Genomic DNA, 11116 nt, shown 5'->3' on the forward strand with positions numbered 1-11116 from the left:
AATCAAGTAGCCCAATTTTTAGGACCAATTGGAGACTTTAAGCAGATCAAATCCAACAATTATTTGGTAGAGGCTTTAGTTCATCTTTGGGACCCCGAGTGTACTGCTTTTAGAATAGGCAATAGGCAAATGACTATAACACTCGAAGAAGTAGCTGGCCTCTTTGGTTTACCCACACGAGGAACTGCCTTGGTATTTCCATTTGCTTCCGACAAGGCCGAATTTTGTCAAATTATAGGATTGAAAGAGTCCGTGCTACGAGGGTCAGATCAGGGCGTCGCCGTGAGTATCCTGTTTGAACGATTTGCGCCACGCGATGGATTCGACAGGCATATGACGGATTTTGTGTTCACTTCCAAAGCCGTATGGGAGCGCAAAAGGCTACTAGTATATGGGGTAGTTATGGCTGGGACCTATCTCTTTCCGCGAAAAGATCAAAAGATAGCCTTCAAATCAGCAAAAATTGTGAATGACCTTTTCTTAGGAATTCAGGGTAAGCAATGTTCTATAGTCCCGACCATTCTCGCAGATATTTTCTTAGCTTGTACTGGTTGTCGAAAGGGAGAAAAGTTTTTCCATAGGGCGAACTTGGTTTTATACATATGGGCTACGGAACATTTTAAGAGACAAGCAGCAGTTGCCGATAGTTTGCCGGTGGTTGGATATAATTGGGTAATCACACATCCCAAAAGAGTCAACGAGAGAGATCTACCTAAGAACGCATCCGAATGTGTGGATTACTTGGAAACATTGCAAGATTTCAACATTAGGTGGGTATTAGATTGGACAGACTGCTTTGAGCCGATACTTCGCACTAAGGAATCTGAACGTGTTCTTTTGCTGGGTACTCAAGGAATCATCTCATATACCCCGAAAAGATTTCTCAGACAACTAGGTCGCATTCAGGGGTCGCTACCGATTTCCGAGTTTAGTGAAGTCACCATTTTCTTTGATCAGGGGGTATGCCCAAAAGAGATCCCTATGAAGAGCCAAATCACTGAATCTTGGAGAACAATATCCGACGATAGAAGCATTCATTATCTTCCGGAGCTCAAACAGAAGGGGGTAATGACCGCACCATACGAGGATTGGTTGAAAGATTCCACCACGCAAGGGTTGCAACATGAGCCGTATGAGGAAATTGAGAAGCTGAGAGCCATCATTAAAGCCAAGGACATGGAGGTGGTACAGTTGAAGAAATCCATCGAATCGCACAAAGAAAAGGCAGAAGAAAACAAGAGGTTATATGAGAAGGAGCGAGAAAGGCGCCAAGAGATGAAGCGGAAATGTGGGGAATTATATGATCAAGCCGAACGCGTCCAGATGCCATATGCTAGAGAAAGTAAAGACTCTGTACTAGATAGGCTTAGGAACTTTGGTGATCTTGTATGAAATCGCCTTCGCAATATGATGTAAACAGATGTATTTGGTTTCTGCAATGAAATGAATCCCTTTTCACAAAGTGTTTGTCAAATAACAGGTTTGATTAATGGGTCTCATTCCGAAAGTGTTGCATCATGCTAGGCCCACCCTTGGCACAAAAAGGGTTCCCCAAATAGGACATGCATCCGAATTGTTTGAATAAGCTACTAACTCATGTCTTTTTCTTTTTCTTTTTCTCTTTTTTGAATAAATTGCAGAAATTCAATAACGATTGGTTTATCTAAAGAAGTCTTTTGCATTCTCAGGTAAATTTCAAAATAGCTTTTCGGAAAAGCCCCATTATTACGCGATCCCGAAGTAAGGCCCAAATGAATCGTGTAAACATGAATACTCAACCAGAATCATCCGATAAGACTACAGCGACTACACAGCCGGAAGTCACGAGTCCTGGGGTCCAGTTGGCCGAGTTACTTGCTAAGTTTGGGGAAATGGCCTCTGAAATGGCCGCCCAAAAGAAATTAATAGATGAGCTTGTCAGTAGCGGGGTACAGCCGGAGCTTCCGCACGTAATACAATTGCAATCTGAACCCTTTGTTATTCCCACGGTTCAAACTACTGTTCCCATGCAAGGTCCACCCGAAGGGACTTTCACCTACCCCACCGTTCATCTGCCATACACTTACCCTCCTAATCCTTCATTTTTCCCTACTCATATGCAAGGCCCACAACCTCAAGTCACTGCAAATATACCACCTGAGACACAAGCTTTTTATTACCCCACCACTGAGCCTTATCTGACAGACCATTTTATTCAAACCAAACCAGAGGTGGGAGGATCCTCTGCTCCCATTGATGTGAAGTTATTAAAGCGCCTGGACCGTTTCGATGAATTCATGAGGAAGAGTCAGGTGCTGAACAAGCAAGGAGTTTTGGATTACGATGAGCTGTGTCTCTTTCCGAATGTGCAACTGCCTGAGGGGTTTAAAACTCCTAAGTTTAACAAGTACGATGGGACGGGTAATCCCAAGACGCACCTCCGACTATTTGCAAACAAATTGGGAAAGCCTGTGGACGATGAAAACTTGCCTCTAAGGTTGTTCCCCGAAAGTCTGGAAGGGGACGCACTTGATTGGTATTCAAATCTGAAACCCGAAGACGTAAGAACCTGGATTGACTTGTCCAAGGCTTTCGTAAGGCAATATGAGTATAATTGTGAGTTGGCACCGACTAGAACCACCTTGGAAGGAACCAAACGAAAACCCTCCGAAGATCACAAGACTTATGCCAAGAGGTGGAGGAAAATAGCTGCCAAGGTGGAGCCTCCGATGACCGAGGAAGAAATCATCCGTACTTTCATCAAGGCCCATGATCCTCCATATTTTGAAGAAATTTTCCGTATGACTGGATGTTCATTCGCGGCAATTGTAAATAAACTTGAAGAATTCGACGACTTTGTACGAGCCGGGAAAATTATTAATGTGTCTGCCCTGAAATCGCAAGTGGAAGCTTTGCAAGGGCGAGGAAGCAGTGAAAAGAAACCACAATTTAAAAAGAAAGAAGGAGATACAACCTTTGTTTGGAACCACAATCCTTCACCCCGACCCCGATACCAGCACAACCCAACCTACCAGCAACCTTACCATTACTACTCAAACCCACACCCTGTATATACTACCAACATCCACCACCCTCGACCTCGCCCAGACTATACTAACCCACCTTCAGCCCCTTTTCAAATTTCTCAACCAAATCCACCCCAAAACCGACCTCGACCTCCATTTAACCCAAGATTTCCTCCTCCAAATAGACCTGCTTACAACTATCCTCAACCCACTGAACCCTACAACAGACCCCCTAGCCGTACTTTTACCAATTTAGGCAGGCCTTTAGATCAATTATATGACCAGTTAAGGGCCTCCGGAAAAATTGGCACAGTACCCCCTCCTACCTATCCGTATGGCATGCCCGCCTGGTATAACCCGCAAGCTGTTTGCGCATATCATTCGGGGGCCCCTGGGCATGCAACTTTGGATTGCAAGGCGCTAAAGCATAAAGTTCAGGATATGGTTGAGTCTGGAGAAATCGTGATCAGAAAGAGGGAGCCGCAAGGGCCAAACGTAAATCAAAACCCCTTGCCAGAGCATGTTGGGGTTATTATGGACGATGCGGAGTACGAGGAACAAATCAAGAAATTGGCAATAGAAGCTGAAGTGTTTGGGGTCACGGACCAACCATTTGTCATAGAGTTGCCATTCGAAGAAGATAACAAGCCTTTTGTCTTGGACCTTACGCCAGCAGAGAATGAAGCTTTGAAACCGGTAGTCATCGAATTCCCGAAGCAGGAGCCCGTATTAAGTCTGCAACAAGTGCCGTGGAATTACGATGAGCCTAGCATACAGATCGGGGAGAATTCAACCGCAAAGAAGGAAGTGTCAGTAGTTACCAGATCGGGGAAGACTGTAAATCCATTTGAGACTACTACTCCAATTCAAGCCAATAGTTCTGAGCCACCCATCAAACCAACAATCACCGAGAAAGAAGCTGTGGATTTCCTTAAACGACTCCAGAGAAGTGAATACAACATAGTGGAAAAGCTAAGCAAATCACCTGCCCAGATAACCATGTTGGACCTACTTTTCTCTTCGGACGTGCATAGGGATGCATTGATCGACGTATTAACAAGAGCTCAAATTCCGAGGGACATTTCTGTTGATAATTTTTCAAACGTGGTTGGGGGCGTATTATTCAACAAACAAATTGCCTTTTCTGATGATGAATTGCCGACGGAGGGCATTGGACATAATAAGGCGTTGTACATAACAGTGAGGTGCAACGGAAAAATGCTGCCGAAGGTGCTAATTGACAACGGGTCCGCACTTAATATCTGTCCTTGGAGTACCTTGGAGAAGCTAGGATTGCAAGACATCAAGCTGAGGCCTTCAGGGACTATCGTTAGAGGGTTTGATGGAGCGCAGAGGGAGCCAATAGGAGAGGCAAATTTAGTAATCGAGATGGGGCCCGCCCAATTTCAAATAACTTGCCAAGTCATGAACTTCCCGAGCATTTATAATATTTTACTTGGAAGGCCATGGATTCACAAGTCTGGGGCCGTGCCATCTTCGTTGCATCAATTACTCAAGTTCGTGGTAAATGACAAACTAATCACTATCTTTGCTGAAGAGGACTGCCTGGTGATCACCGATTCTGGAGTTAAAGAGGAGGGTAGTCAAAGTGTTACCATGTCCCCTCACAGCACATCCGATATAGTCTCCGTAAGTTGGATAACCACGGAGGAACAAACTCTCTCAAAGGCCAGTGTAATGATGGCCAGAGAAATGATTCGTGGAGGATACAAATTCGACAAGGGGTTGGGGCGTGAACTGCAAGGGATCCTGAAGCCAGTGAAGATAGTAGAAAAGAGGGATACCTTCGGTTTGGGTTTCAGACCAACCGCCAAGGATTTCAAGGAGATGAAGGAGCGTAAAAGAGCAGAAAAAGAGGGCCGGCAAAGGGTTTTCGATATTCCACCGCTACGGTATACTTTTCCCCGGCCAACTGAAATAATCACATCAGAGGGTCATTCAACTGAAGAAATCGAGGATAGTTTGTCCCAATTGTTCATTGGGGCAATATTTGAAGACAATTTCCCGAACGAGGCCGAATTTCCTGACATCCCTGAGGGGTCTATTTCTAATTGGACTGCCGAGTTCCTGCCTGTTCAGAAGGAGTTTCGGTAAACCTAGGGGGTTTGTCATTCATATGGATTTATGGAAAATTTTTTACATCTGTAAATAGTTAATGAAAACATCTTTTGCACTTGACCAAATTTGCACAATGGAGTTTTGTTAAGTTTCATTTCGTCGCCGCTTATTACCATTTGTTTAATTTTCAATCAAAGGTTTATGAAAATGCACAGTTTGTTCTTATCATGTTGTTTTGTTTATTCATTTGTCATATTGCTTGTTCATTTGGTTGTTGTATGTTTATTATGCTTATTATTCTACATTCGTTAATTCTTTCAGATGGCCAAAAATAAAATTATTTGACCCTTTGGATATCACAGTTCTGGAATACAATAACGGCAATTTCTATATCACTCACGACTTGGAGGTCTGTGAATTCGAACTCCAAAGCGAGAGTGATAATGAGGAGGTATTCGATTCTTTTGCAAAGGACCTTGAACAATATAAGGAAAAACCAAAACCGAACCTGGAAGAAACAGAAAAGGTTAACATTGGCACTGAGGATGAAGTTAAGGAGGTGCAGATAAGTATTCATTTGAATGAAAGGCAGAAAAAGGAGATGTTGGAATTCTTGACCATGTTCCAGGATGTATTTGCGTGGTCCTATGATGATATGACTGGCATTTCAACCGATGTGGTAGTGCATAGGTTACCTACAGACCCTTCTTTTCCACCCGTAAAACAAAAACCCAGAAAATTCAAACCAGATATGAGCCTCAAAATAAAAGAGCAAATTGAAAAACAACTCAAAACCAACATTATCATTGTTTCCCATTACCCAATTTGGCTTTCAAATCCAGTCCCTGTTCCAAAAAAAAGTGGAGAGGTGAGAGTTTGTGTTGACTATAGAGACCTTAATAAAGCCAGTCCTAAAGATGATTTCCCTCTACCAAATATTCACATTCTCTTAGACAATACTGCCGGACATGAGATTGAAACCTTTTGCGATTGTTTTGCTGGCTACCACCAAATTTTGATGGCAGAAGAGGATAGGGAGAAGACTGCTTTCATTACCCCTTGGGGCACATTTTGCTACCGAGTGATGCCTTTCGGTTTAAAGAATGCCGGAGCAACATATCAGAGGACCATGACAACCCTATTTCATGATATGATCCACCGAGAAATGGAGGTCTACGTGAATGACATTATAATCAAGTCTAAAAGGGCAGAGGACCACTTGGTTGATCTGAAGAAATTGTTCGAGAGACTACGGAAGTACAATTTGAAGTTAAATCCTGCAAAATGCGCCTTCGGAGCACCTGCGGGTAAGCTGTTGGGATTTATTGTCAGTAAGAGAGGCATAGAGATAGATCCAGCAAAAATCAAAGCAATTCGAGATATGCCAGTGCCAAAAACTCAGAAGGACGTGAAAAGCTTTTTAGGGAAGATCAATTTTATTGGGAGGTTCATCGGCCAACTAACTGCCACATGCGAGCCGTTGTTCAAATTATTGAGAAAGAATGTGCCGTTGTATTGGAATGAGGAGTGTCAACGGGCTTTCGACAAGATTAAAGATTATTTGTTGCATCCGCCAGTCTTGGTACCACCGAAGCCCGGTCGACCATTAATCATGTACCTATCCGTGCTTGAAGGAGCAGTTGGGTGTGTTCTAGGTCAACACGATGACTCTGGAAGGAAAGAACAAGCTATTTACTATCTAAGCAAAAAGTTCACGCAGTACGAGGCTAATTATTCATTCATTGAGAAAAGCTGCTGCGCATTGGCCTGGGCAGCCCAGAAGTTGAGACACTATCTTTTGAGCCATACCACGTATCTTATTTCCCGGTCTGATCCTTTGAAATATCTTTTGGAGAAGCCGATGCTGACTGGGCGTTTGGCGAAATGGCAGATAATTCTCTCAGAATTCGATATTGTTTTCACCTCACAAAAGGCGGTCAAGGGGCAAGCTATAGCTGATCATTTGGCGGAAAATCCAAGGGATGATGATTATCAACCACTCCGTACTTATTTCCCTGACGAGAGGGTCCTATTTGTAGGCGCTGCAGATGATATAAGTGAACAAAGTCCTGAATGGAGGCTTTTCTTCGATGGAGCTTCGAATTCTCTCGGAGCTGGAATTGGAGCTGTTTTGGTGTCACCCGAAGGGAAGCATTACCCTGCCGCTGCCAAATTGCAATTCGCTTGCACAAATAACATGGCTGAATATGAAGCCTGCATTTTTGGTCTCGAAATGGCTTTGGAGATGGAAATCAAGGAGTTGATAGCTTTTAGTGATTCAGATTTGCTCGTGCACCAAACTTTGAAGCAATGGATAACCAAAGATTCAAAAATTCTACCCTACCATTGTAGTCTGCTCACTTTGGCCAAGCAGTTTCGAAATTTGGAGTTCAGACATCTTCCACGAGCCCGAAACGCATTTGCTGATGCTTTGGCCACCTTGGCTTCTATGATCCAATATCCAGATGAATTGAAGATTGAACCAATCCAAATTCAACTTCAAGACAAGCCAGCCCACTGCTGGGCTGCAGACGAGTCCTCGGATACTACTCCTTGGTTTAATGATCTTAAAGAGTTTCTCAAAACCGGGTCCTACCCTCAGCGTGCTGGTATAAAAGACAAGAGTTTTCTGCGTAGAATGGCTTCAAAATTTTTCTTAAATGGAGAGGTGTTATACAAAAGAACCTCGGATCTGAACCTTTTAAGGTGCATTGATGAGGATGAAGCTCAATATATGATGAAAGAAGTGCACAGTGGTGTTTGTGGACCTCACATGAATGGCCATTTGCTAGCGAAGAAAATCATGAGAACCGGATACTTCTGGCTTACTATGGAGCATGATTGTGTAGACTTTGTCCGGAGATGTATAAAATGCCAAATGCACGGTGACATTATACGCGCTCCACCCACTGAATTGCATAACATGACCGCCCCGTGGCCCTGTTCAATGTGGGGTATGGACGTGATTGGGACAATCGATCCTCCTGCTTCAAATGGACATCGATTTATATTGGTGGCGATCGAGTACTTTACCAAATGGGTTGAAGCTGAATCATTTAAACATGTAACGAAGAAAGTAGTTGCCAGTTTCTTGAGAGATCATATTATTTGTCGCTTTGGAATACCCGAAACGCTTATCACAGACAATGCCAAGAATCTGAACAATGACATGGTAGATGGACTATGCGAGCAATTCAAAATCAGACACCGCAATTCTGCCATTTATAGGCCACAAATGAATGGAGCTGTAGAAGCCGCAAATAAGAATTTGAAGAAGATTATCCTCAAAATGACAGAAAGGCATCGCGATTGGCATGAAAAGTTGCCCTATGCATTAATGGCGTACCGAACTTCTATCCGAACATCAACTGGGGCAACGCCGTATTCACTCATGTATGAATGGAAGCTGTATTACCAGCTGAGGTTGAAATTCCGTCGCTACGAATCCTTATGGAAGCTAAATTGGAGGAGGCCGACTGGATCAAGCAGCGCCATGAGCAATTGACTTTGATTGATGAAAAGCGGTTCAACGCTATTTGTCATGGTCAGTGCTATCAGAAGCGTGTGGCCCGGGCTTACAACAAAAAAGTCCATCGGCGGGCATTTGAAGAAGGTAATAAGGTATTAAAGCGAATTTTGTCAATGCAAGATGAAGCTAAAGGCAAATTTGCTCCAAATTGGCAGGGGCCGTTCATTGTCCAAAAGGTATTACCTGGCGGAGCGCTCATTTTGGCGGAAATGGATGGACGGGCTTTCCCTCAACCCATCAACTCAGATATGTGCAAAAAGTTTTTCATTTGATCAAGCAAATTTTCTTTAAGAAATTCATGCAAATGGCGAAATGCAAGTCAGGCCATCTTCTTTTACACTAAAAACATTTTATCTCTACTTGTCCCCTTTGAGCCATCAGAATTGACAAATTTCGTTTGATCACCCTTGAGAATTGCAAACCCCACACTCGGGCAAATTTATTTCGAAAACGAAAAAGACGAGAAAAAAAGAAGAAGAAAAGAAAAGAGAGAACCCTACACTGGGGCAAATTTAGTTTTAAAGAAAAATGCAAAAGTGATGAAAAATGCAATGAAAGAATGCAAAAGAGAAAATCCAATTAAACTGGGGCAAATTTTCCTCGGTTTCATTTCAAAATGGTGCAATCTCAGTTCATTTCACACCTCTTATCAAAACCTGCTTTTAAGCCTGAACTTTTCTTGAAAACACCCCACCTGTCCCCATTACAAAAGCCCAAAGTCCTGGCTTTCGTCACTTGCTGCATTTCTATTAGAAAATTTGTTAATAAACTGGCAGGTGATGTCCGTAATGCCTTCGCCCAATTTCTCAAGGGAAGTGCATTTTACTGATGCTAGAATCTTTAATGCATATTTCTGAGTCGACTGTGGTCAAGAGATTTCGTTGTTCTTTAGGTGAAAACCCGAAAGGGCTCCTCAAAAAAAAAAAATTCAAAAAGGGGTAGGGGCAACCTTGGTGAAAACCCGAAAGGGCGCCAAGGTCGGTTTTTCGCAACGGATGAGCACGAGAAGGGACAGCTGGTGACCTGGTTCATTTAGGCTTTTCCTCATGTTTGTGATACTTCTGCCAGTATCGAATTCCGCAATAGATATACCCCAAGTTTCGAATATAATATTGTTTGGCCAAACTTGTACAAACATTCTTTTACAAAATGTACTCTTATAAATCTCTTGGTTCCTCTCAATTATTTGTGTTCGACTGTTTGTGATTGTTTGTATTCTTTTGCATTCTCATTTTTGCCTGACATAGGAAATTCATTCTGCATATATCATTGTTTTATATGACATTTTCATGCATCATTCTTTCAACATTGAATTCGGACGAATGATAAACCCTAAGGTTTGTTCAAAGATGGGGAATTCGGTCATCTATCGCAGTGGTTAAAAAGTAACACGACTGCTACACGGATTTGGGTGAAGTAGTAAACACGTGCTTATCAGTCTCAGAATCTGAAAGGTTTCAAAGTTGCAAGCTCGACTAAGGTGTACGCCGCAAACTAGAGGCAAAAGCATCACAAGACTCATGTTTACACGATTCTCAAGGCTAATCGGATCAAATGATGGTGGCGAATCCATTACCAACTTTTTCTTTTTTTGCAGGAACATTGCAAACATTCTATTTCTCGCACTTAAATCAACGTCAGAACTGGCTCCCCAGTAAGCAACGGTGAAGTGATAAAGTTGTTAACGAAGTTTGAGCATTAAGAACGACATCAGTTATCGTTTCAGTCACAAAAATTAAAACTCCCTTTTGCTGCAAAAGTGTGAACTACTTTCAGGTAAACTCTCAATTCATTGTTTAAACTTTCCCAAGTGAAGTCCGTCTTTAAATTCTGTTCGGGTCAGTCCCGTTTAAATTGCTATTCGGGTCAGTCCCGTTTAAATTCCTGTTCGGGTCAGTCCCGTTTAAATTGCTATTCGGGTCAGTCCCGTTTAAATTCTGTTCGGGTCAGTCCCGTTTAATTTCTGTTCGGGTCAGTCCCGTTTAAATTCTGTTCGGGTCAGTCCCGTTTAAATTCTGTTCGGGTCAGTCCCGTTTTAAATTCTGTTCGGGTCAGTCCCGTTTTAAATTCCTGTTCGGGTCAGTCCCGTTTTAAATTCTGTTCGGGTCAGTCCCGTTTAAATTCCTGTTCGGGTCAGTCCCGTTTAAATTTCTGTTCGGGTCAGTCCCGTTTAAATTGCTATTCGGGTCAGTCCCGTTTAAATTCTGTTCGGGCCAGTCCCGTTTAAATTCTGTTCGGGTCAGTCCCGTTTAAATTCCTGTTCGGGTCAGTCCCGTTTAAATTCCTGTTCGGTTCAGTCCCGTTTAAATTCTGTTCGGGTCAGTCCCGTTTAAATTCCTGTTCGGGTCAGTCCCGTTTAAATTCTGTTCGGGCCAGTCCCGTTTAAATTTCTGTTCGGGTCAGTCCTGTTTAAATTCCTGTTCGGGTCAGTCCCGTTTTAAATTCTGTTCGGGTCAGTCCCGTTTTAAATTCCTGTTCGGGTCAGTCCCGTTTAAATTCCTGT

General features: G+C 42.9%; 1 protein-coding gene across 1 annotated transcript; it reads left to right on the forward strand.

The window, feature by feature from the left end:
- Positions 1-1766: 1766 nt before the first annotated feature.
- Positions 1767-8885, forward strand: LOC140013390 (uncharacterized). Its single transcript, XM_072062658.1, has 9 exons — positions 1767-2013; positions 2104-2291; positions 3291-3578; positions 3726-4235; positions 4359-5099; positions 5683-7175; positions 7251-7898; positions 8013-8378; positions 8486-8885. The coding sequence occupies exons 1-9, from the start codon at positions 1767-1769 to the stop codon at positions 8883-8885; spliced, it is 4881 nt and encodes a 1626-aa protein (XP_071918759.1).
- The last annotated feature ends 2231 nt before the right edge of the window (positions 8886-11116 follow it).

This window comes from Coffea arabica, chromosome 8c (genome assembly GCF_036785885.1).
Source record: "Coffea arabica cultivar ET-39 chromosome 8c, Coffea Arabica ET-39 HiFi, whole genome shotgun sequence".
NCBI classification, from domain to species: Eukaryota; Viridiplantae; Streptophyta; class Magnoliopsida; order Gentianales; family Rubiaceae; genus Coffea; species Coffea arabica.

What these genes read in the sequence shown, in the direction of transcription:
- LOC140013390 (XM_072062658.1), top strand. Translation starts at nt 1,767, where the DNA reads ATGAATACTCAACCAGAATCATCCGATAAGACTACAGCGACTACACAG. An exon ending in AACTACTGTTCCCATGCAAG is followed by an intron (nt 2,014 to 2,103) that starts GTCCACCCGAAG and finishes CTCATATGCAAG; the next exon opens with GCCCACAACCTCAAGTCACT. An exon ending in AGGAACAAATCAAGAAATTG is followed by an intron (nt 3,579 to 3,725) that starts GCAATAGAAGCT and finishes TTCCCGAAGCAG; the next exon opens with GAGCCCGTATTAAGTCTGCA.